The sequence below is a fragment of the Heptranchias perlo genome, chromosome 24 (genome assembly GCF_035084215.1).
Source record: "Heptranchias perlo isolate sHepPer1 chromosome 24, sHepPer1.hap1, whole genome shotgun sequence".
NCBI lineage: Eukaryota > Metazoa > Chordata > Chondrichthyes > Hexanchiformes > Hexanchidae > Heptranchias > Heptranchias perlo.
In genome coordinates, this window is record NC_090348.1 from 49,244,989 (window position 1) to 49,272,272 (window position 27,284).

The 27,284-nt window shown below is 48.1% G+C and overlaps 1 protein-coding gene across 1 annotated transcript; it reads left to right on the forward strand.

The window, feature by feature from the left end:
• Positions 1–11,028: 11,028 nt before the first annotated feature.
• On the forward strand, positions 11,029–26,747 carry LOC137341804 (C-type lectin-like). The gene is made up of 6 exons (XM_068005306.1): positions 11,029–11,156; positions 11,879–11,913; positions 17,388–17,572; positions 24,472–24,609; positions 24,693–24,801; positions 26,542–26,747. The coding sequence occupies exons 1-6, from the start codon at positions 11,029–11,031 to the stop codon at positions 26,610–26,612; spliced, it is 666 nt and encodes a 221-aa protein (XP_067861407.1). The 3' UTR covers positions 26,613–26,747.
• Positions 26,748–27,284: the final 537 nt, after the last annotated feature.

A 27,284-nucleotide genomic window follows, 5' to 3' on the forward strand; every position in this document is an offset into this window, starting at 1 on the left:
GTCACCACACGGACTGCAGCGGTTCAAGAAGGCGGCTCACCACCTCCGCAGAACCCTGGAGTGAGGGCAACCGGCAGGCCGATGTGCGAGCTAAGGAGGGTGCCCGCACAGGCACTTTCAGGGACCCATTTGGGTCCTGTCCTATTGTAGCAGTCACGGGTAGGAATGGGACACAGGGGAGTGCAGGGGTAGCTTTAACCCCGGACCTTAAGACGGTCCAAACCCAAGACCCCGTCCTCAAGGCAGTCCTCAGTGCAGTGGCAGAAGGGAAAAGGGTAGAGGGCCCTTACAGCACAGCAGCCCTCTCTGTAAAGGAGGGCATGCTGTTTAAGGGAGAGCAATGGGTAGTACCGCAGCAGCACAGGAGGGAATTCCTTCAACTGGCCCATGAGTGTCCAGGAGCGGGGCATCCCGGGCCTGAGACCACCTGGCAGCGGGTGGAACAGGCAGGATGGTGGCCAGGACTCAGGGAAGATGTCCGCGAGTTCTGTGCCAGCTGTCTGGTGTGTGCTGCTAACAACCCTGACCCCCACAAAAGGAAAGTACCTATGGGACACATCAGGAGGGTAGAGGGACCATGGCAGTCGATCCAGGTCAACTCCATCGGGCCCCTACCCACTGCCCAGGGAGGCTATAAGTACTGCCTAGTCCTGGTGGATGTGTTCACAAAGTGGGTAGAAGCCGTCCCCGGTCAAACAGCCACGGCTATGAGTACAGCCAGGATCCTGGTCAGGGAGGTGTTCTCACGATGGGGGCTACCACAGTACGTGGAGTCCGACCAAGGGAGCCACTTTACCGGGCAGGTCATGCAGAATACCCTTATGGTACTCGGCATCCAGGGGAAATGGCACGTTGCACACAACCCACAGTCCTCAGGGATTGTAGAGAGGATGAACAGAACCTTGAAAGAAAGGCTGAGGAAAGAGACGGTAGACTCACCTAGAAAGTGGGTAGAAGTCTTACCATTGGTCCTAATGGGGATCCGAGCCAGCCAATCAAAAAGTACGGGGTATTCCCCACACGAGCTCATGACTGGTAGGGTTATACGGACCCCCACCCGTGTGCTCGCCCCGGTGCTGACGGAGGGTCAGCTCAGAGAGGTGAACCGGGACAGCTTCGTCAGGAATCTGTTTGAACACCTTAAACAGGTTCACTGGCAGGCTGCGAGCAACATGGGAAAACAGCATTGGAGTAACCGACTGCTGTTAGAACCCCGTACGCACCACGAGTGGGAGATAGGGGATCAGGTTATGGTTAGGAATTTTGCTCGGGTAGGCAGTCTAGAACCATTATACATTGGGCCCTACAGCATTGTAGATAAGGCAAGCCCCATGGTATACGCCATATGCTTGTTTTAAGGGAAGGGCCATCCCACCCACCGTTTGGGACACTCCCCCGCTCATCTGGGACTCAGACGAGGTGGGACCTGAGGGCAGAGAGTTACCTGCCCCTGACACAGGTTTAGAAGAGGTACAGCCTGAGGATAGAAATCCCCAGCCAGTGGCAGTGGAGATTCCACAGACCGCACAAGAGGGGACAGTGGCTCGAGTTAAAGACTCACCAGCCAGAAAACCCCGACCAGCCAGAGTCCCTAGACGGTCCCCACGAACGCCAAGGCCAAAGAAACCGTGGTCACCGGCTCCCCAGTTTAAAAGGGCAGCCCCTCAAGTCAGGGATCGATCTGAGCACAGGGGTCCCCAGCCAGCAGCCGCAGGCTGCGAGGGACCAAAGGTACAGGACAGGGCGGCCACACCGAAGGGAGTAGTGTGCTGTAGCCCGAACAGGGATTAGCCTGACTGCCCGGGGACGGGCGGCGGATGTACATAGCTTCTGTCACTGAGCGGCTACAGGGCATTCTCAAGGGGGAGGGTGAGCAGGCAGAGGTCGTGGTCCACATTGGGACCAACGACATAGGTAAGAAGGGAGATGAGGTCCTGCATCAAGAATTTAGGGAGCTAGGTAGCAGATTAAAGAGCAGGACCTCAAAGGTTGGAATCTCTGGATTACTCCCAGTGCCATGGGCTAGTGAGTATAGAAATAGGAGGATAGAACAGATGAATGCATGGCTAAAGAGTTGGTGCAGGAGGGAGGGTTTCAGTTTCCTGGATCACTGGGCCTGCTTCTGGGGAAGGTGGGACTTGTACAAGTCGGACGGGTTGCACCTGAACCAGAGCGGGACAAATATCCTTGCGGGGAGGTTTGCTAGCACTGTTGGGGGGGGTTTAAACTAACTTGGCAGGGGGATGGGATACAGAGTGGAGCTACAATAGGGGGTGATGTGCAGCCAAATATAGAGAAAAAAACAAGTCAGCTTGGAAGACAGGGCAAATATGTGAGGGCAAGGCTGGATGGCATCTATTTTAATACAAGGAGTCTTGCGAATAAGGTGGATGAACTGAAGGTGTTGATAAACACATGGGAGTATGATATTGTTGCTGTCACAGAGACATGGTTGAGGGAGGGGCAAGACTGGCAGCTCAATATTCCGGGGTACAGAATCTTCAGGCGAGACAGAGGGGGAGGTATAAGAGGAGGGGGGGTCGCAATATTAATTAAAGAATCAATTACTGCCATAAGGAGGGATGATATATTAGCAGGTTCCTCTAATGAGGCCATATGGGTGGAGCTTAAAAACAAAAAGGGGGCAAGCACTTTGATGGGAGTGTACTATAGGCCCCCAAACAGTCAGGGGGAGATAGAGGAACAGATATGTAGGCAAATCTCAGAAAATTGTGCAAATAATAGGGTAATAATAGTGGGGGATTTCAACTTCCCCAATATTAACTGGGATACTCAGAGTGTAAAAGGCTTAGAGGGTACAAAATTCTTAACGTGCATCCAGGAGAGCTTTTTGAGCCAGCATGTAGAAAGTCCTACAAGAGAGGGGGCGGTACTGGACCTAATTCTAGGGAATGTGGCCGGCCAAGTGGAAGAAGTGCTAGTAGGTGAGCACTTTGGTGACAGTGACCATAATTCGGTGAGATTTAAGGTGGTCATGGAAAAGGATAGGGAGGGGCCGGAAATAAAGGTTCTAAATTGGGGGAAGGCCGATTTTAATAGGATAAGGCAGGATCTGGCCAAAATGGACTGGGATCAGCTGCTTGTAGGAAAATCCGCATCGGAGCAATGGGAGTCTTTCAGAAGGGAGATTGAGACCATACAATGGCAACATGTTCCCGTAAAGGTCAAGGGTGGTTCCAAGAACTCCAGGGAACCTTGGATGTCAGGGGATATACGAGAATGGATTAGGAAAAAAAGGAGGGCTTTTGGCAGATACAAAAGGCTAAAGACGGAGGAAGCCCTAGAGGAGTACAAAAAGTGCAGGGGGATACTTAAAAAAGAAATTAGGAGATCAAGGAGGGGCCATGAAATAACACTGGCGAGCAAAATAAAGGAAAATCCTAAGATGTTTTATAAGTATATTAAGGGTAAGAGGATGACTAGGGAAAAAATAGGGCCCATTAGGGACAAAAGTGGCAATCTGTGTGTGGAGCCGGCAGATGTAGGAGGGGTTCTAAATGAATTTTTTGCATCTGTTTTCACTATGGAGAAGGACGATGTAGACATAGAAATACGGCAGGGGGACTGTGATATACTCGAACATATTAACATCGAGCGGGAGGAGGTATTGGCGGTTTTAGCAGGCCTAAAAATGGATAAATCCCCAGGCCCGGACGAAATGTATCCCAGGCTACTGTGTGAGGCAAAGGAGGAGATTGCGGGGGCTCTAACACATATATTCAGAACCTCTCTGGCCACAGGGGATGTGCCAGAGGACTGGAGAACCGCTAATGTAGTACCATTATTCAAGAAGGGGAGTAGGGAAATACCAGGGAACTACAGGCCAGTGAGCCTAACATCAGTGGTAGGAAAATTATTGGAAAAAATTCTGAAGGACAAAATTAGTCTCCACTTGGAGAAGCAAGGATTAATCAGGGATAGTCAACATCGCTTTGTCAAGGGAAGATCATGTCTGACTAACTTGATTGAATTTTTTGAGGGGGTGACTAGGCGTGTGGATGACGGTAACGCAGTGGATGTGGTATACATGGATTTCAGTAAGGCCTTCGATAAAGTCCCCCACAGGAGACTGGTCAAGAAGGTACGAGCCCATGGAATCCAGGGTGCCTTGGCACTTTGGATACAAAACTGGCTTAGTGGCAGAAGGCAGAGGGTGATGGTCGAAGGTTGTTTTTGTGACTGGAAGCCTGTGGCCAGTGGGGTACCACAGGGATCGGTGCTGGGTCCCTTGCTGTTTGTGGTCTACATTAATGACTTGGATATGAATGTAAAAGGTATGATCAGTAAGTTCGCTGATGATACAAAGATTGGTAGGGTGGTAAATAGCGAGGAGGATAGCCTCAGTCTGCAGGACGATATAGATGGGTTGGTCAGATGGGCGGAACAGTGGCAAATGGAATTTAACCCGGAAAAGTGCGAGGTGATGCACTTTGGAGGGACTAACAAGGCAAGGGAATACACAATGAATGGGAGGACCCTAGGCAAGACAGAGGGTCAGAGGGATCTTGGTGTGCAAGTTCACAGATCCCTGAAGGCAGTGGAACAGGTAGATAAGGTGGTAAAGAAGGCATATGGGATACTTGCCTTTATTAGCCGAGGCATAGAATATAAGAGCAAGGAGGTTATGATGGAGCTGTATAAAACACTGGTTAGGCCACAGCTGGAGTACTGTGTGCAGTTCTGGTCGCCACACTACAGGAAGGATGTGATCGCTTTGGAGAGGGTGCAGAGGAGATTCACCAGGATGTTACCAGGGCTGGAGCGCTTCAGCTATGAAGAGAGACTGGGAAGATTGGGTTTGTTTTCCTTGGAGCAGAGGAGGCTGAGGGGGGACATGATTGAGGTGTACAAAATTATGAGGGGCACAGATAGGATGGATACTAAGGAGCTTTTTCCCTTCGTTGAGGGTTCTATAACAAGGGGACATAGATTCAAGGTAAAAGGCGGGAGGTTTAGAGGGGATTTGAGAAAGAACTTTTTCACCCAGAGGGTGGTTGGAGTCTGGAACTCACTGCCTGAAAGGGTTGTGGAGGCAGGAACCCTCACAACATTCAAGAAGCATTTGGATGAGCACTTGAAATGCCATAGCATACAAGGCTACGGACCAAATGCTGGAATATGGGATTAGAGTAGACAGGGCTTGATGGCCGGCGCGGACACGATGGGCCGAAGGGCCTCTATCCGTGCTGCATAACTCTATGACTCTATGACTCTATTTAATTTTGAGATTGTTAAGTTTGGGTGTTTTAGTTAAATTTTAAATAAGGTGGTTGGTAGTTTAAGTATTATTGTTTAAGAGTGTTTGTATTGAGTCGGGGTCGCAAGACTCGACTATGCTTCACCCAAGCCAGCGAATCTGTTCGGGACCTGGCTATATGCTCTTATGTCTCCCCACAGAAGGGATTTCGATAGGATGGGGGGCATACTCCTACTCACCCTGATAGGAATGGCCGCTGGGAGACGAGGTGACGTGGAGGACTCCCACATTTTTGGGTGCTCAGGGGAGAGAGCACCGGTTGTGACTGCGGGGGGGCAGTGAAGGTAACGTGGAGGAGATCACCACCTATTCCCATGTGGGAAGATGGCCAGGGTGGCTGGGATCGAACTCCACCTGATACTCCAGTCAGACCGGGTTCACCTACGGGGAGGCCTCCCTCCCCTGCCCCAGTGTACAGGTTGTGGCCTCACAGGTCGGGGTCACTGAGGGGAAACGTGTGTGCCTGACCTGCAGAGGACAGATTCCCCTGGGAAGGTGGTGGTGGCTCAGGAAGCTGAGCAGAGACATGGGGGACCGTACAGCTGACTGGGAGCGACTGGGGAACGACACCCATCGAACCATTACAGGGAACCATGGTGGGGGTGAGCGTGTGCTGGGACAAGTGGTGGGAATCGGAACAGGGAATCTATGTCTGCATGTGGGGATCGCGGAAGGCCTGCCCCGTGGGCGTATCCATTATCTTTTCCGCAGCATGGCTGGACAAGGGGAAGGGGGTGGAATGGGATTCCCACCTACACACTTGCATAACCCCATCCTCTCCAGCCTCAGTTAAGGCCACTGAACCCGTGGCACGCGCCCGAAAGGCCCTGCCCACGGCTCCGACAGTAAGGACACATATGGAGAAGTGCCCTGCCACCACCAAGGGACCAGGGAATGGGCCGGTACTGGTGCCGACCGAAAAGGTGCTATACCAGGGGGTACACTACGTGGTAGCTTCCGTGATTCTAAACCTCACAGAGGTACATTTACCTGAGTGGTGCCCCAAGGAGACAGAACAGCTTTACCAGGCCCTGTGAAGAGAAATGTTCAGGAAATTCTACGAGTTCGATTTTGCCAATGTGGACAAAACAGAACTGTACACTACCTACACTGAGTACTTTAGCAATGCGGGGAGACAAAGAAGGGGAACCTGGAATGATGTTCTCACAGCGTATAATACAGGATCCTCTGTGATAAACATTCTGGATGACATAGAATTGCAGACACAAATAAACGGTTTAAAAACACAATTACGAAAAATCTTATCAGAGGAAAACACAGTGGTCGGCTCAGAGCTGCACGAGGACCAGGCCGTGACGGTCCATTTAAAGGAGATTATTGCTGAGTTGGAAAGGCACGCCAAAAAAGTGAATGCACTCATTCGAGAGGATAGGAATGCATCAGACCAGGCTGCACAGAATGAGGTGTGCGTGCTGTACGGGGCATGGTTGCTGGGCGAGGGCCGCAGCAACCTGGAGGATTTAAAGCAGGGTTTAGTCCCCTCCTGGATCAGCAACAAGCACCTCGCAGCCCTCCACCCATTTGAGAATTCACTCAGCCCGTGTCAGTTCCGCCTCGCCTCTGAAGCAGACCCTGTCCCAGTAGATTGTGGGCGCTCCAACCACACCATCATGGGTATCGTAGTGAGGATGTCGGTCATGGGTGGGACAGCCCGACCTGCACCGATATATAGGGTGGAGAACATTGGAGTCATTCAAGGGGGTGCACACGTCCGTTTCGCAGCGGTCCCACCTTACGTCATAAAGTGGGAGCACATGATGACAGGTCCAGACCTCTCTGGGTGCCGGAGCTGGGGTTCACACGTCGTACTGTGTCCTCAGCACTTGAATGCCTATTCTAGACCACAGTGCGGGTTTAAAACTGCTGGTGCACGACCTATAAACTGTACCATGGAGGTAATGCCACAAGGCCATCTTCCCCCACAGGGAGCATATATAGGGGGTGGGACATATTGTGTCACCACAAGTGCGCCCCACTACCAGCTTGGACAGCACACCTGGTGTCCAGTGAGTGACAGCAGTTTTTGTTTTAAACCCAAGGCAGAAGTTCAAGTGGCCCAGGAACGGATTGTCCCCATTCCTGAACCCTCCACTGTTCACCTCACTGTTCGGGAAAACATTACCAACCTGCAGAACTATGTCACACATTTCGGTTACGAAATTCCCCCTCTACCAGAACATCTTACTAAACTACTAAAAGCTGTAGAGTTATCACAAAAGCATTTCTATACTTTGGAACAGAAAACACACGAGGCAGAGGGAGAGATTCAAGATATCACAGTCCCGCCCTGGTGGGACATTTTCGAAAACATAGAGGTCCCTTCATGGGTCAGAATGGCTTCCCACATCCTCGTGGTTTGCCAGCTGGGAATAGTGTTGTACCTGTTGTGCTCTCAGTGCAAGGGAAAAGGCAAAATCCGAGAGTTCCAAAACGAAAGGCCCTGGAAGAAGCATTATGCTAAGGTGGAGAGAGACACACCTGTTTGAAGCTTTTTTTTGTGTTCCTGAATAAAGATTGTTGTTTTTTTTTGTGTTTGGTTATTTTTAAGAACGACTTTTACGTGTTGTTTTCTTTTAATAAAGTTGTATGTGCACCAAGTGGGGTGTTGGACCCCCTCCATGTTTGGATGTATGTAAATAACTGTATTTTGCCTTTGCATGTTTACGTACACCACGTTTTAAAGACTGGGGAATGTATGTGTCATGAGATCTGAGATAGGTAATTACAGGGGAAGATTGACTATGGAGTATCGGGAATTTTGCTCACCTTTTTCCAGTATGATACTTGAAGCAAGGTTTGAGTATCACATGGGGGGACTGAAGGGTTCTCAAAATTTCCACATTTTTCATATCATCAACGAGGATATGACTTTTGGACTTCGATGGCAGAGGACCTAACTGCTGGGTTAAACATGGATCCCTGCAGACAGGAGATTCGGCCCATGAGGGTCTGGGACTGGGACTGGACATGCCCGGGCTTGTTGGGTGCAGTGTGGATTGTTCCTGAAAACCAGACAATGAGAGAAGACAGAATACGCATTCTTCCCTTTAAATCAATTAACCCAGAGAAAGACTTCAGCTTACACGAAACTAAAGCCCATCAAAACCTTGCATAAATTCTCACTACTAACTACTAAAAGCAGGAAGGTAGCAATCAATGCAATTATGCAAACCCATCAATACAATGGCTTTCAGTTCAAGACTAGTGACGGGGACAGGAAGACAACAATCACCTGAAGAAGACAAAGAACTAACCTTGTTTTGGATTCAGATAAGAAATTCGAAAAACAGTATAACTGGGCCACCAGTTACGAAGCACAGTGGGGGGGTTTGTTTTGGAACAGGTTCTAAGGAGTTCAGTTTTAAACAGCAGTTTTGGAGCAGCAACAAGGCAACCGCAGCCCTCCACGAAGATCGCCCACCCACAACTGTGCCTCACTGTACCAACAGACTCTATCCAACTGAAGAACCTTCGCAGATTCCACAGACCAGGACCACGTGGGGACGGCAGGGCCCAGAGGACACAAAGAGCGGACCCCAAAACTGCAACCGGCTCACCTGGCTGGATTTCGAACTGTCAAGGAACCCTGGTTTGGTGAGCATGATCCCTGACCTCTCCTAGTTCAATTTAGTTAGGTTTTGGGGGTGGGACAAGGGTAAGGGGATTAGAAGGGTGATTTTCCCTCGTGATGCCGTGTGTTCCCCATTCTTAACTAAGTGTACTTTGTGGGTCTGTACAATCTCAGTGTTATCCGAATGTTATAAGTTCATTTGTGACTTCAATAAACCCAGTTTCTTTTCTTGCACCAAAACCAGTTGTCTGCTGCACTTTGTCACAACCCCCAAATAAGTCCAAGGTCTAGAACCCAGGGAGTGGGAGCGATTCGGACCGCTCAGTAGTCAGAGGTGAAGCTGACACACACACGACCACCCCCTACAGTCTCTCCCTTTCTCTCCCTCTCTCTCTCTTCACCTTTCTCTCAGCCTCTCTCTTTTAGTCTCTCAGTCTCTGAATCTCTCTCGCTCTCAATCTCTCTCGCTCTCACTCTCCCTCTCTCTCTCTCTCTCCCTCTCTGTCTCTCTCTCAGGCTCTCGGTCTCTCTCTCTCTCTCTCTCTCTCCCTCTCTCTTTCTATCTCACTCTCTTTCTCTCTCTCTCTCCCTCTCTGTCTCTCTCTCAGGCTCTCGGTCTCTCTCTCTCTCTCTCTCTCCCTCTCTCTTTCTGTCTCACTTTCTCTCTCTCTCTCTCTCTCTCTCTCCCTCTCTGTCTCTCTTTCCCTCTCTCTCTCTCTCTCTCCCTCTCTTTCTCTCTCTCTCTCTGTCTCTCTCTCTCTCTGTCTCTCTCTCTCCCTCTCTCTCTCTCCCTCTCTCTCTCTGTCTCTCTCTCTCTCTGTTTCTCACTCTCTTTGTCCCCACGGAGAGTTTAAAGGTAAAGGTAAAGAAGGAAATGTGGGTAAAATGGGAATATTGGGGATTGGGATAGGAGGGGAGGCCCGAGGTGTCCTAGTGGGGTCAGTGGGAGCACTCCTGCTCCTCCTGGCCAGAAAGGAATGTGAACATTGAAAGCTAACATTTCCTGGGCCTCCTGTGCCCAGGATCGGTGCTGCTCCTCGCTTTTGCTGCTGGGTTTGAGACGGTCTGGGCCTTAGTCGGGCCCACGGTTAAAATGGCGTGCACGTCCCGATGACATCATTTGCTATTTAAATGAGGTCCCCGCGCCTCTGGGACGGGTGGCCTTCCAGTGCCTGATTTGAGGCGAGTTAAAATGGTGGGCGTGGGAACGAATCGGGAATTCGGTGTGAAATCCCACCGCCATCTTAATCCCCCCTCCCCTCACACCATTAACGCCAGGCGGGGAGAGGGGTTAAAATAACACCTTGTGATTGGAACACAGGCGGCTCGGTGAGACGGCCACCTGACCCAATGAAACAGAAGATGATTTGCGGCCTGTGCAATCACAAAGATCAGCAGTTGGTAAAGTGCCCGGCATTCTCCCTCGTGAAGCTATTCCAAGTTAACAATCGATGCAGGAATTGTCGCATATTTACCAAAATATTTCCTCTTCAAAGGTTCCCAGGTTTGAGTCACAGGTTGGACAACATTCACACAGCCTGTCACTTCAATCCACACTGAAGGAAGTGAGTTACACAGAAAGATTGGAGAAAAAGCAGCTGCTGTTAGTACAATAGATAAAGATCCATCGCTGCCCAACAGGGGCTCCAACGCAAATCAAAACCTGTCCACTCAAATTCCCCGCAGTTTCCTTTAACCCTTTCCACGTGCTCTCACTGTGTCGCCGTCACACTCGACTGTACAAATAACTGTTGCTTAATCCGATGAATTCTTAACCCACTGACACCACAGGGATGGCACTGCCAGCTGCAGTCAAGGTCACCTCCTCTCAACGTTTCTGCCTCCAGACCAGCATAGGGATCATCTGCATTCTCGGCCAGTTTGCTGCCCACAGATACATTAACCAGGTAACTGATACATCGTTCAGCAGGTCCTGCACCTCCATCTACTTTCACACTGAGAGGCCCCAGACCTCGTCAGAGCCTTGATCCAGGCACGGACACAAGAGCCGAGTGCCAGGGGAGAGGTGAGAGGAGCTGCTCTCAACATAGAGGCAGCACTCGACCGAGTGTGGCACCAAGGAGCCCGAGCAATACTGAGGTCAATGGGGCTCAAAGTGAAACCCCTCCAGTGACTGGAGTCACACCTGACCCAAAGGATGATGGTCATGGTTGTCAGGGACCAATCCTCGCAGCCCCAGGACATCACTGCAGGAGTTCCTCAAGGAAGCATCATCGGCCCAACCATCTTCATCTCCTTCATTAGTGACCTTCTCTCCACCATACGGTCAGGACTGGGGCTGTTCACTGATGATTGCACCTTTTCAGGGCAATAAATGCGGCCTTGTCAGCATCACCCACATCCTGAGAACAGATAAAAAAATGTGTTCCCTTCCACGATCAGGAATCGTATCTGGAATTTCAGTTCCCGTCACTCCCCTCACACAATCTATTGGACAGACCTGGTTTGCTTCAAGCCAATGACTGAAAGTTGCAACAATTCCACACCTTCTGTTTCAGAACAAGTGAGAACTGAGGAGTGAAAGAACTTTCTGTCCCGTCTCGGTCAGTTAGTCAGTGATGTCACCCTCCTCTGCTGTCACCTGTTCAGGACCATTACAGTGTGGAATTCTTACACAGCTTCACCCGCCCACTCTGCCAACCTGGTTATGTCTTCCTGTGTTTTGATCCAGTCTCCACATTATTAACTATACTCCCCAAATTGGTATCATCTGGAAATTTCAACACCAAATTTGAGTCAAATAATTTCTGCCACTTCCCACTGTCGGCCAATCCGACAAACTTCCCTGAACTCCTAACCTGTGTTCTCTGTTTTGTAGCCCTCTTTCAATCCATTCTGCTACCTGGCCCCTGATTCCACACGCCCTGACCTTTGTCATGAGTCTTGTGCAGCACATTATCGAAGGCCTTTTGGAAGTCCATGTAAACCACATCCACTGCATCACCCTTGTCTACTCTTTCTGATGCTTCTTCTGTTGCTGCTTTCAGCCAATCCCACGAGTGCACAACAGTTGGTTCATGGGGTAATGATAAAAGCCTGAAGTTATTGTTGGTGATATTAGTGCAAGAAACGGTTAACACCTTCCCCTCTCCACAATTTTAACACAGGAGATAACCCGTTTATTGTAACTGGGTCAAGACCTCCATTACAGCAGTGAATGGTGGAGTGTGATAGGAACAGACCGAGTGTCTGTCCCACTGATATCACCAGCAGTTATTTCAGTACAAAGTGTGATGGTTACCGAGTGGGAGCATGTGGAAAGGGTTAAGTGAAGCTCGTGGAGAGTCGAGCAGACAGGTTCTCAGCTGGTTTGAGGCTGAGTTTGTTTTGGCAAAGATCTTATTCCCATTGACAAGTAGAAAGGCCAAGACGGATCTTTCTCTGTTGTGCTGACATCAGCTGATTTGCATCAGATGTTTCCGTGTAACTCACCTCCTGCACATATTAATCCAGCTTGTTTATTTCCCCACATTAACTCGTGGGATTGTAGGGGGTGGTCGTGTGTGTCAGCTTCACCTCTGACTACTGAGCGGTCCGAATCGCTCCCACTCCCTGGGTTCTAGACCTTGGACTTATTTGGGGGTTGTGACAAAGTGCAGCAGACAACTGGTTTTGGTGCAAGAAGAAAAACTGCGTTTATTGAAGTCACAAATGAACTTATAACATTCGGATAACACTGAGATTATACAGACCTACAAAGTACACTTAGTTAAGAATGAGGAACACACGGCATAACAAGGGAAAATCACCCTTCTAATCCCCTTACCCTTGTCCCACCCCCAAAACCAAACTAAATTGAACTAGGAGAGGTCAGGGATCATGCTCACCAAACCAGGGTTCCTTGACAGTTCGAAATCCAGCCAGGTAAGCCGGTTGCAGTTTTGGGGTCCGCTCTTTGTGTCCTCTGGGCCCTGCCGTCCCCACGTGGTCCTGGTCTGTGGAATCTGCGAAGGTTCTTCAGTTGGATAGAGTCTGTTGGTGCGGTGAGGCACAGTTGTGGGTGGGCGATCTTCGTGGAGGGCTGCAGTTGCGCCTTGTTGTCTTCGGTTGAGCCTGCCACGCCATGCCCCTCGCCGTGATGTTGTTTGCGGGCCTGCGAACCTCCGGATCTCCTTCCTCCGATTGGCTCTGCCCCCTCTCCCTGCTTAAAACTCTGCTTCAACCGCTAAACACCTGTTTACAACCTCTGCTTAAAACCTGCTCAATAACTGCTCCCCTCCCCTTCGTAACTGGTGGCCCAGTTATACAGTTTTTCGAATTTCTTATCTGAATCCAAATCAAGGTTAGTTCTTTGTCTCATTATGGTGGACTTCTTCAGATGATTGTTGTCTCGTTGTTTTTAATGGGCCCACATTATGTTTATCGTTGGCTTCCTGTCCCCGTAACTAGTCTTGAACTGAAAGCCATTGTACATGTGAAGTATTGATGGATTTGCATAATTGCATTGATTGCTACCTTCCTGCTTTAGTAGTTAGTAGTGATAATTTATGCAAGGTTTTGATGGGCTTTCGTTTCGTGTAAGATGATGTCTTTCTCTGGGTTGATGGTTTTAAAGGGAAGAATGCGTATTCTGTCTCCTCTCGTTGTCTGGTTTCAGGCAACAATCCACACTGCACCCAACAAGCCCGGGCATGTCCAGACTCAGTCTCATCCCACTCTCCCCCCTCAATCCCCGTACCTTTTAATATCCCACCCAGTCTAAACCCACTCTCCCCTCACTCCCCGTACCCTTTAATATCCCACCCAGTCTAATCCCACTCCCCCCCTCACTCCCCATACCTTTTAATATCCCACCCAGTCTAATCCCACTCTCCCTCTCACTCCCCATACCCTTTAATATCCCACCCAGTCTAATCCCACTCCCCCCCTCACTCCCCATACCCTTTAATATCCCACCCAGTCTAATCCCACTCTCCCCTCACTCCCCATACCCTTTAATATCCCACCCAGTCTAATCCCACTCTCCCCCTCACTCCCCATACCCTTTAATATCCCACCCAGTCTAATCCCACTCTCCCCCTCACTCCCCATACCCTTTAATATCCCACCCAGTCTAATCCCACTCTCCCCCTCACTCCCCATACCCTTTAATATCCCACCCAGTCTAATCCCACTCTCCCCCCTCCCTCCAATAGTCTATTTATAAGCAGCTCTCCCCTTCCCATTTTTGGATTTGATGGACTGTGTTTCATCACCAATTTGTGAGAGAATTCCACATTCTCACCATCCGCTGTGGGGAAACAGGCTCTGAAATCCCATGGGCCACGATCTGGAGAGTGACGTTGCGATTGTGCCCACCAGTGCCCTCCAGGACTGACGCTGCCCCTGAGTATGGGGGTAAGTGTGAGGCCCCTCATTAATATGGGGCCAGTGGACACTGGTGTCACTGTGGGTGCATCTCTGGCCCCACACTGCCTGAAACTCGTGCACCTGCTGCCATCCAGGGGGTGTCCAGTTCCTCCTCGGGGTGTTGAGACATCGATGAGGGGAAGAGAAACAGTGTGAAGACTGATAGGGTTGAACAGCCACCCAATTAAAGGGAAGCGAGAGAGATGATCAATACTGGTATAAATTATAGGGAGTTCCTGGGAACAAACAATGTGAAACATGTCAATTGTCTTTCTATTGTGTAGATGTAAATGGTGTTGCTGGAGAATAAGGAGTTTGACCAGCTCTGTCTTCTCAAACAAAGATAACCTCGTTGACTGTTGAATTACTTTGGAACATAGGAACAGGAGTAGGCCATTCAGCCCCTCGTGCCTGCTCTGCCATTTGATAAGATCATGGCTGATCTGTGATCTAACTCCATTTACCTGCCTTTGGCCCATATCCCTTAATCCCTTTGGTTGCCAAAAAGCCATCTATCTCATTTAAATTTAGCAATTGAGCTAGTATCAATTGCCGTTTGCGGAAGAGAGTTCCAAACTTCTACCACCCTTTGTGTGTAGAAATGTTTTCTAATTTCGCTCCTGAAAGGTCTCGCTCTAATTTTTAGACTGTGCCCCCTACTCCTAGAATCCCCAACCAGCGGAAATAGTTTCTCTCTATCCACCCTATCCGTTCCCCTTAATATCTTATAAAATTTGATCAGATCACCCCTTAACCTTCAAAACTCCAGAGAAGACAACCCCAATTTGTGTAATCTCTCCTCGTAACTTAACCCTTGAAGTCCGGGTATCATTCTAGTAAACCTACGCTGCACTCCCTCCAAGGCCAATATGTCCTTCCGAAGGTGCGGTGCCCAGAACTGCTCACAGTACTCCAGTGCAGTCTAACCAGGGTTTTGTATAGCTGCAGTATAACTTCTGCCCCCTTGTACTCTAGTCCTCCAGATATAAAGGCCAGCATTCCATTAACCTTCTTGATTATTTTCTGCACCTGTTCATGACACTTCAATGATCTATGTACCTGAACCCCTAAGTCCCTTTGGACATCCACTGTTTTTAACTTTTTACCATTTAGAAAGTACCCTGTTCTATCCTTTTTTGATCCAAAGTGGATGACCTCACATTTGTCTACATTGAATTCCATTTGCCAGAGTTTTGCCCATTCACCTAATCTGTCAATATCGCTTTGTAATTTTATGTTTTCATCTACACTGCTTACAATGCCACCAATCTTTGTGTCATTGGCAATCTTAGATATGAGACTTTCTATGCCTTCATCTAAGTCATTAATAAATCTTGTGAATAATTGAGGCCCCAAGACAGATCCCTGCGGGACTCCACTAGTCACATCCTGCCAATGTGAGTACCTTCCCATTATCCCTACTCTCTGTCGCCTTTCGCTCAGCCAACTTCCTAACCAAGTCCGTGCTTTTCCCTTGATTCCATGGGCTTCTATCTTAGCTAACAGTCTCTTATGAGGGACCTTATCAAATGCCTTCTGGAAGTCCATATAAATAACATCCATTGACATTCCCCTGTCCACTACTTTAGTCACCTCTTCAAAAAATTCAATCATGTTTGTCAGGCACAACTGACCTTTCACAAATCCATGCTGGCTCTCTCTGATTAACTGAAAATTCTCGGTGTTCAGTCACCCTATCCTTAATTATAGACTCCAGCATTTTCCCCACAACAGATGTTAGGCTAACTGGTCTATAATTCCCCGATTTCCCTCTCTCTCCTTTCTTAAAAAGCGGAGTGACATGTGCAATTTTCCAATCTAGAGGGTCAGTTCCTGAATCTAGAGAACTTTGCAGATGCCCTAACTATAATCTTTCAATGTGCTCACCGACTTCCGTTAAATCCCTGGGATGGAAACCATCTGGTCCTGGGGATTTGTCACTCTTTAGTGCAATTATTTTCTTCATTACTGTTGCTTTACTTCTGTTAATTTTATCGAGTCCCTGTCCCCGATTCAATGTTAGTTTTCTTGGGATTTCCAGCATGCTATCCTCTTTTTCGACTGTAAATACTGACGCAAAGGAATTGTTCAACATGTCCGACATTTCCCCATTGTCAATGACAATATCCCCACTTTCAGTTTTTAAGGGGCCAACACTGCTCCTGACCACCCTCTTTTTCCTAATATAACTATAAAAGTTCTTTGTATTGGTTTTGATATCCGTTGTGAGTTTCTTTTCATACACTCTTTTTGTAGCCCTTACTATCTGTTTTGTGACCCTTTGTTGATCTTTGTATCTTTCCCATTCGCCAGGATCTGTGCCATTTTTTGCCTTTTTGTATGCCCTTTCCTTATGTCTTATACTGGGCGCCTTTGATCTTGTTACTTGATAAACAACCAATAAAGACCTTTAAACACTGCCCCCCCCCTGGGGTTATTAAACACTGGACAGGGATGCACCCCCCTGTTAACGAGTACGTGTGGTAAACAGAATACGGTCGTTTAGGGAAAGATCGATCAAGTACAGGGAAGTCACACTTCACGCGAAACAAGGACACGGTAATGTGCATAAGATCAGTGTATGAGAGGAGTGTCACACATGGTTTGAGTGAACAAAGACACTGCAATATTTGTGGGGAAATGACTGTTTGAAAACCAGTTGTGTTTGAGTGTAACACAGACGCTCAGTCTGTGTGTGTTAAATAGGTTTCAGTGAGTGCATCCAAAGTATGAGGAAAAGGTCCATAAAAAGACCACGCTTTTGGCTGTTTGGGAGTACAGTAGTGACGGTGATGTCTCTACTGTACCCAGAGAGACTGGAATTAAAGAACATTCATCTCTGTTTGATTGTACTCTGTTTATTCAATTGCTCTCCACGCTGAACTTAATAAAGGATAGACTTTCTTTTAATTGGAAGAAGAGACCGTATTCTGTTTACGACACGTATCCTTTAACCGGGGGGTGCATCACAGTCCAGGGGCTGGCAGTGTTTAAAGGGCCGATGGTAGTTGATGGGGAGCATTGGCACTGGCTTCAGATTTATCTCAAATACAAAGACTGACTCCTTGAATCAGAAATGAAGTGAAGGTTTGGGGATTGCTGTTGTGAATATTCAGTTTGTTTTAATCTAATTCTCTTTAACTGCAGCTGATGTTTCTCTGAATGGAACATCGGAGAATCAGCAACAGGAGGCGGAGACTGATCAGGATCAGGACCTTGACCAACGTGATGTCCCTGAGAGAGGATCTTGTCCCAATGGCTGGTTTTATTTTAATTATTTCTCCTCCTGTTACCGGTTTGTCCCTGACACACAGACTTGGATAGAAGCTGAGGTAAGTCCCTGGAGTCTCCATTTTAAGTTATTGTTTGTTCCTCAGTGTTTCTAAATGTGACAGGACGCAGAGAATGAAAGAACCTTCTTGTTTGTATCTGGACAGTTCTGATTGACTCGGTGCGTTCCATCACCTGGGAAACGTGATCTACATTGTATTCTACATTAAACACTGAGGGCTCTGAACTGTGATATTGAACCTACAGACAAGGAGGGTCACAGGCCCATCGATGGACAGTGGGGAGGGTCACAATGGGTCAGAGTGTCTCTGGATTAGAAAAGAGTAAAATCAGCACTGGTCCCTGATCCTGATCACCATCCAGTGACACTTTCTGCAAAAGGTGTTGTGTGGAAGTTTGGTGGGGATAGGATTGGGTTCTGGTCTCCTGATCTTCAGATCAAAGGAGACAAGGTCCATTTCAAGGGTCTGCTGTGGGGCCATTGAGAGGGCAGATCGTGTTAAAAACCCAACACTGTAACTGCTCAGCTGAGTCTTCAGACATTTTCAAAATCTATCCAGATACATCCAGTGATTGGTTCGTCTTGTTAACTGAAAACTTTCATTCAATGGTCAGTAATGTCTCCCCATGTCATTTCATTTGCTCCCTTCCTATTGGGCAATGTTCGTCACATGCACAAAGTCTGAGCCAAGACTGGTGGTCAGGGGAGGGTCGGTGGAGGTGGGGTTACTGGGTTCCCGATCTGGAGAGACTGGGCTGTCGCCTCAAAATTTCTTGCATAAAAAGGGTCTCCCCTCTTCACAGGCCCAGACCACATCCCCGCCCCCCTCCCCTTCCCATCTACCACTCAGCAGCCTCCTACACCTGCTTTCACCAGATGGGTTACTGCTACTCTGGCAGGCCTCAGAGACTGAGAATGTGGCAACTCCTGACGCCCAGGGTCCAGGGCTCAAGGGCAAGATTGAGACCCTGTATATCCGGGTCCCAGACAAATTTGCACCCTCTGAAGTTGCAGCAGGAGTGTGCTGGAAGGGCGGCAGGGTTCCGGCCCGAGGCCTTTAAAGGTTCTCCAATTGTCCTCCAGTGAGGTGTTGTTCGAAACACCATTCTCCACACTCCCAAGTCGTTGGTTGAAGCTGTTCCCTCATTTATTTGAAGCTGGCCCTTCCTGGCTCCTGATATTTCTGAATTCTAGCTCATTCCACCCTTGACCATTCTGTGGTCCCAATTCCTCCAATAGAGCCTCAGCCTTTGTTTGCTGTGTGTGCCTGGGTCATTTACCATTTACCAAATCAAGTTATTCACAGCCTCTTGTGTCTTCCCTGACACAATGAAATCCTCATGTCTCCATTTCCCAACTTGACTCCAAACTACATGGCGATTTCCAATTGATATTTACAACAACAACTTGTGTTCATACAGTGCCTTAACGTCGTAAAACATTTCAGGGCGCTTCACAGGAGCGATTATCAGACAAAATTTGACACCGAGCCACATAAGGAGATATTAAGACAAGTGACCAATAGCTTGGTCAAAGAGGTAGGTTTTAAGGAGCGTCTTAAAGGAGGAGAGAGAGGCGGAGAGGTTTAGAGAGGAATTCCCGAGCTTAGGGCCGAGGCATCTGAAGGCACGGCCGCCAATGGTGGAGCGATGGAAATTAGGGTTGCGCAAGAGGCCAGAATTGGAGGAGTTCAGAGATCTTGGAGGGTTGTCGGGCTGGAGGAGGTTAGAGATAGGGAGGGGCGAGGGCCATGGAGGGGTTTGAAAACAAGGGTTAGAATTTTAAATCCAAGGTGTTCCTGAACCGGGAATCAATGTAGGTGTGTGAACACAGGGGTGATGGGTGGAACATAGGAACAAGAAGAGGCCATTCAGCCCCTCGAGCCTGGTCTGCCATTCAATCAAAGACTGGCAGGCAAACCTGCAATTGAACAGTGGGCGGCCTTTAAAGAGGAGATTGTTCCGGTACAGTCTCGGCAAATTCCCACGAGGCAGAAAGGTCGGGCAACTAAAGCCAGAGCTCCATGGATGACAAAGGAGTAAAATGAAGTGGAAAAAAGGTGCATATGACAGATGTCAGATTGATAACTCAAATGAGAACAGGCTGAATATAGAAAGTTCAGAGGGAAAGTGGAAAAAGAGGGATGAGAGAGAGTATGAGAATAGACTGGCGGCCAACATAAAAGGGAATCCAAAAGTCGTCTTTAGACATGTAAGAGGAGGGATGGAGCCGATTAGAAACCATAAAGGAGATCTGCTCATGGAGGCAGAGGGCATGGCCGAGGTACTAAATGAGTCTTTACCAAGGAAGAAGATGCTGCCAGAGTCTCAGTAAAGGAAGATGTAGTTGAGATACTGGATGGGCTAAAAATTGATAGAGGAGGTACTGGAAAGGCTGCTGTACTTAAAGTAGAGAAGTCACCTGGTCCGGATGGGATGCATCCTGGATTGCTGAGGGGAGTAAGGGGGGGAAATTGCGGAGGTACTGGCCATAATCTTCCAAACATCCGTAGATACGGGGGTGGTGCCAGAGGACTGGAGAATTGCAAATGTTACACCCTTGTCCAAAAAAGGTGTAAGGATAAACCCAGCAACGACAGGCCAGTCAGTTTAACCTCGGTGGTGGGGAAACTTTTAGAAATGATAATCTGGGACAGAATTAAGTCACTTGGAGTGTGGATCGATTAGGGAAAGCCAGCACAGATTTGTTAAAGGCAAAACGGTTTTATCTAATTTGGTAGAGTTTTTTGATGAGGTAACAGATTGGGTCGATGAGGGCAATGCAGTTGATGTGGTGTATATGGACTTTCAAAAGGATTTTGATGAAGTGCCACATGGTAGGTTGTCATCAAGATTGTGGCCCATGGAATAAAGGGGGCAGTAGCAACATGGATACAGAATTAGCGAAGGGACAGGAAACAGAGAGTAGTGGTGACCGGTTGTTTTTTGGACTGGAGGGAGGTGTCCAGTGGTGTTCCCCAGGGGTCGGTGCTGGGACCACTGCTGTTCTTGATATATGTTGATGACTTGGACTTGGGTGTACAGGGCACAATTTCAAAATTTGCGGATGACACAAAACTTGGAAGGGTAGTGAACAGTGAGGAGGATAGAGATAGACTTCAAGAGGATATAGACAGGCTGGTGGAATGGGCGGACACGTGGCAGATGAAATTTAACGCAGAAAAATGCGAAGTGATACATTTCGGTAGGAAGAATGAGGAGAGGCAATATAAACTAGAGGGCACAATTCTAAAAGGGGTACAGGAACAGAGATCTGGGGGTATATGTTCACAAATCATTGAAGGTGGCAGGGCAGGTTGAGAAAGCGGTTAAAAAGCATACGGGATAATGGGCTTTGGAACTAGAGGCATAGAGTACAAAAGGATGGATGTTATGATGAACCTTTATAAAACACTGGTTCGGCCACAATTGGAATATTGTGTCCAGTTCTGGGCACCGCACTTTAGGAAAGATGTGAAGGCCTTAGAGAGGGTGCAGAGGAGATTTACTACAATGTTTCCAGGGATGAGGGACTTTATGTACGTGGATAGACTGGAGAAGCTGGGGTTATTCCCCTTGGAACAGAGATGGTTGTGAGGAGATTTGATGAGATATTCAAAATCATGAAGGGTCCAGACAGAGTAGATAGAGAGAAACTGTTCCCATTGGCGGAAGGGTCAAGAACCAGAGGACACGGATTTAAGGTGATTGGTTCTTTTACCAAAAGTCACATGAGGACAAACGTTTTTACACAGCGTGTGGTTAGGATCTGGAATGGACTGCCCGAGGGGGTGGTGGAGGCAGATTCAATCATGGCCTTCAAAAGGGAACTGGATAAGTACTTGAAAGTAAAACATTTGTAGGGCTACGGGGATAGGGCGGGGGAGTGGGACTAGATGGAATGCTCTTGCATAGAGCCGGCACGGATTCGATGGGCCGAATGGCCTCCTTCTGTGCTGTAATCTTTCTATGATTCTATCTTGGCAGATCTGTATCTTAACTCTATCTACCCGCCTTGGCTCTGTGCCCATTAATACCCTCGCCTCACAAAAATCGATCAATCTCACTATTGACATTTTCTACTGACCCCCGGCCCCAACAGCTTTTTGGGGGAGAGAGTTCCAGATTTCCACTCCCCTTTGTGTGAAGAAATGCTTCCTGACATCACCCCTGAACGGCCGAGCTCTAATTTTAAGGTTCTGATGAAATAGTTTCTCTCTATCTCCCCGATCAACTCCTTTAATCATCTTAAACATTTCATTCAGATCACCCCTTAATCTCCGAAACTCGAATACAAGCCTAGTCTGTGCAACCTGTCCTCATCATTTAACCTGTTTGGCCCCAGTATCATTCTGGTGAATCTGTACTTTCAGCCTTTTTAATTATTTTTTGTACCTTTCACTGGCTTTTTGTGATTTTTGTTCTTGGACTTGTAAACCTTTCTGCTGCTCCAACGTTCCGAGCTTCTCACCATTTAGAAAATACTCTGATCGATCTTTCTCAGGTCCAAAGAGGATGACGTCACATTGAACTCCATCTGCCCCAGTTTTGCCCACTCACTTAACCTCTCAATGTCCCTTTGCAACTGTCTGCTCCCATCTCCACTATTTACTGTGCCTCCTAACTTGGTATCGTCAGCAAACTTGGATATACGACTCTCTCTTTCTTCTTCTTCGTCACTTCTAAATCGAGTGAAAAGCTGAGGTCCCCTGGGGACATCATGGTCTGGATTTTGACTTGGAGCCGGGAAAAGAGAGGGGGGAAGGTTTATTGGACACCAGACCCAGGAGTCAAGTTGACGGGTTGGAATTTGCGATCACAACTCAATTGGATGATGAAGATTTTATTTCCTGGTTTTGGGCCCAGCAGCCAGATTGACGGATTGGCTGCATGTCGGGTGGGAAAGCAGCTGGGGAGAGATCGGAGATCTGAGACCTCGGGGATTGTATGGGGAGTGGGGGGGAGGGTGGGGGAGAGATTGGGATCTTTGTGGGCTGGATGGGAGGGCGATAGCAGCAGGGCCAAGGTCACTGATATCGGGGGGAGGGTCTCGGCCATCGGGGGGGAATCGGCTGATCGCGGCAGGTGGTCTTGTTGGGTCTGGGGGAAACACTCCTGCTCCTCTGGGCCCACAAGCAGTGCAATAAAGACCCTCACTCACCTCATGATCCAGGCCTCCTCGCCTCTTTCACTCGAGATTCTCGAGTCCCGGGAAACCCCCACTGGAAACATGAAATTTAAAGTTAGGTCAAATTCAATGTAACTTCTACTAATGATGTTAATTGCCCCACTAACGACCCACTCACTGGCACTAATTAGGGACGTGACCTTGGCTGGTACTTTGGGCGCACACATCCCAACGTGCCCACGTTAAACCCGGTTGTGGGCGTGTTTGAACCAGGTTGGGGTCGTGATCAAAATACCAGCGGTTTTCACCTGCCACCCGCCCCCAATCCAACCGTTCTTGGGGATTAAAATTCCCCCCACTGGTCACATGCTGCCAGTTCGAGTACATGCCCATTACCCCGACTCTCTCTCTCCTTCCTCCAAATCAATTCCCTCCCCATGTCAAGAAGTTGCCTCCAATTCCATGCGCTCTCATTTTAGTTAAGCCTCTTATGTGGAACCTTATCGAATGCCTTCTGGATGTCCATATAAATAACATCCATCGACACTTCCTTATCCACCACGTTAGTTCCCCTCAAAAAATGTAACTAGTTTCGTCAGACATGTCTCATCCGTTACAAATCCATGCTGGCTCTCTCTCTGATCAGTTCATATTTGTCCAAGTGTCCGTCACTCTGTCCCTAATAACAGAATCTAGTCACATCGCCCGTCTCTGCCCCTGCCTCAACTCATCTGCTGCTGAAACCTTGCCTCTGTTACCTCCAGACTCAACTGTTGCAATGCTCTCCTGGGTGAACAGGACTTGGTGCGAGTTAGGAAATGGGCAGCAGAGTTTTGGATGAGCTGAAGTTTACAAAGGGTCCAAGATGGAAAGGCCGGCCAGGAGAGCATTGGAATAGTCGAGTCTGGAGGTTAAATGAAGGCATGGATGAGGGTTTCAGCAACAGATGAGCTGAGGCAGGGGCGGAGAAGGGTGATGTTACGGAGGTGGAAGTAGGCGGTCATTGTAGTGGAGATGATATCGGGTTGGGAGCTCGACTCGGGGTCAAATAGAAGGCCAAGGTTGTGAACGGTCTGGTTCAGCCTCAGACAGTGGCCAGGGAGAGGGATGGAGTCGGTGGCGAGGGAATGGAGTTTGTGGCGAGGACCAAAGACAATGACTTCGGTCTTCCCAATATTAAATTGGAGGGAATTTCTGCTCATCCAATACTGGATGTCGGACAAGCAGTGTGACAAATCAGAGGCAGAGGAGAGGTTGAGAGAGGTGGTGGTGAGGTAGAGCTGGGTGTCGTCAGCGTCCATGTGGAACCTGACGCGTGTTTTCGGATGGTTTCGTTGATTGAAGTTCCCCTTTAGAATGACCTTCCAGTTTTCACACACCTTTCAATCTGTGGTCAAACCCTAATGTTCATTTGTTGTTTTCACATTCGAGGTCAAACCGGAGCAGCTCATTGGGTAACTTTTCACCTCCCACTGCATCAACTTGTTAATTCCCTCTGTGACCCTGAGATGAAGCCACAATCTCCAGATAGTAATTCTATCTGAACTAAATTAAACTGGAGATACACACTTAGAAATATTAGCAGTGGTCTGTCGTTCTGATCAATCTGATAGTGTCGACATTGTCACTTTACAGTGACGTGGACTGCAGTGGCCGTCAACATCTGTATTGACAGCAGCTGGATGGATAAAAGTTGGGGAGAACAGGAGAATCAACTCCAGCGACCCTGCAGAACGTTCTAGAACAGAACTGAATACAGTCAATGTGAAATGATGATAAACAACAAATGTTATGTTTTGTTTTTATTTAAAGCTGTCCTGCCAACAACTGGCTACAGGCGGCCATCTTGCCTCCATCCATTGGAAAGAACAGAATCATTTCATTGAACTGCTGTTAAAGGCAGAACAATCAAATAATCATGTTTGGATTGGTTTGAGTGACCGCCACAAGGTAATGTTCTGAGTTACTATATCATAAATTGTTCATTGTAGCAGGAATACACATTTATAAATGATATTATTTCTCTCCCACAGGAAGGGACTTTTCTTTGGACTGATGGATCTTTATCAGATTTCACAAACTGGCATCTGGGTGAGCCCGATAATTATAAAGGACGAGAGAACTGTGTGGTAATTAATTCAGGTAAGTTGATATTGAAACGTGTGATAGAAATGGTATTTAATGGGAAATTGATCCGAACAAATAGATTGAGACTGAGACTCAGTGTGGGTGATTTTTAGACTTTGACAGCACTGGACTTCCTGACCCTTTTTGCAGCAATTTGCAGCCAACTTCCAGCTCAAGCTGTTTAATGGAGGGACGTACACTGGGTGTAAACACTGGAGAGAGAGGGACGTACACTGGGTGTAAACACTGGGGAGAGAGGGACGGACACTGGGTCACACACTGGAGAGAGAGGAATGTACACTGGGTGTAAACACTGGAGAGAGAGAGAGGGACGGACACTGGGTGTGAACACTGCCGATACAGGGACGTACACTGGGTGTGAACACTGGAGAGAGAGGGACGTACACTGGGTGTGAACACTGGAGAGAGAGGGACGTACACTGGGTGTGAACACTGCCGATACAGGGACGTACACTGGGTGTGAACACTGGAGAGAGAGGGACGTACACTGGGTGTGAACACTGCCGACACAGGGACGTACACTGGGTGTGAACACTGCCGATACAGGGACGTACACTGGGTGTGAACACTGCCGACACAGGGACGTACACTGGGTGTAAACTCTACACTGTCTCTTCCTGCTCAACTGTCCATCTGTGTGGATCCTGCAGTGATGAGGCCATACCGAGGCGGGCCTTATAACTGGCCCACATTTAATGAGTTGGTCCTGACATGTGTCAGGCTGGAGCCGTGCTCCCAGTGGCAGGACTCCATTCTGATTTTCAGGGAATGTTGTGTAAACACACTCAAGCTTCCCGCATCCGCCCCTCACTTTACTGATGCTGGAAACGTCCCCCCTCCCCCCTCGTTCCACAGCGGGTTCATGTCCCAGAGTTAAAATGTTGTAATTGGTTCCAGAAATCCCAGACTTTGCTCCAATCGTGTGCAGTGGGGGAGGTGAGTGTTTAGGGCTGGGGGTGAGGACTTCCTGTCCATCCCACACTGGGAAATCCAGCCCAGGGTGTGCTCCACACCTTCAGTCAGGAACTGTCCAAAACCCCCACTGAATATTGTAAGGTTTGTGGATTTCAGTGAGGCGCTCACTGACTGACTGTACACGGCATCAGAACAGGAAGTGGCTCATTTTCTTCACAAGGTGAACTGATGGGTGAAGAGACTGGTAAAATTAATGGATCACAGACACTGACTCACAGATTGATCCATTGCTAATATTTCTGACGAAATAGAAAGGCTGAAAGAAGTCAGTTCCGTGGAGAGACTGGAGAAACTGGGATTGTTCTCCTTCCAGCAGAGAAGGTTAAGGAGAGATTTAATAGTGGGGCTCAAAATCATGAGTTTTGACAGAGTAAATATGGAGAAACTGTTTCCAGTGGCAGGAGGGTCAGTAAACAGAGGACACAGATTTAAGATAATCGGGAAAAGAACCAGAGGGGAGATGAGGAGGAAAAAAATGTTGGGCGGCAAGTTGTTCTGATCTGGAATGTGCTGCCTGAGGGGAGGAAGCAGATTCAATAATTACTTTCAAAAGGGATTTGGATAAATATTTGAAGAGACAAAATTAGCCGGGCTCTGAGGAATGGGACTGATTGGAAAGTTCCTTCAAAGAGCCAGAACAAGGATGATGGGCCGAATAGCCTCCTTCTGTGCTTTATCATCTCGGATTGTATGAAATAATTACACAAACAGCAGCCTGATTCACCAATGGGTAAAGGTCGAAATCAATTCTTTTTTCAGAAAAATGGAATGATGTGCCCTGTACAGGAAAATCTCCCTTCATTTGCTCCTACAAACCGCACGACTGGTAGAAGAATCCAGCGATGCTCCAAGGATCCTTTCCCGGAGTGGATTCAGATCCTCGATTTGTTTGTAGCCGCACTCACTGCCTGTGGTGATTGTACTGACTCAGTCTGTTAACCAATAATAAAGGTAATTGCATCATGGGCTGTGTTTGATGCTGTGAGTCTAGTTTATAGGAGCCCTCCTGACCCACTGGACCCTCTCCCCACCTCTTCACTCAATACTGCATTAGGGAGAAGGCCACACAGACTTTATAAAATTAACTTTCAGTATATGAACCTTTTGGTTTGCAAAAGACAAACTTTAAAGGGATGAGATGGAATTAATGGGGAAATATCACTGAGAGGAATCTGTCGATGGAAATTGGAACTGATTGAAAGCTGCACGAATGGAGAGTATGGAAGATAAATATATCCTCCCAAAAATAACGAAAGTCCCCGGAATGAGGCAACGGGACAATAAAATGGGAAGAAAGATCATCAAACGGTGCAGGACTGCAGGGAAAAGGGGCTCTGGGAGGAGAGGAATTTCCTCCAACAGATTAAATGGTAGAGATGAGGACAGCAAAAGATGTGAAGAATAACAACATTCTACCAGTGTTCCCCACAGTGAGAATAGATTCAAGGTGCTGCCAAAACACACACTGCCTGGAAATGTCACTCTTGCTTCCTGTCACACAA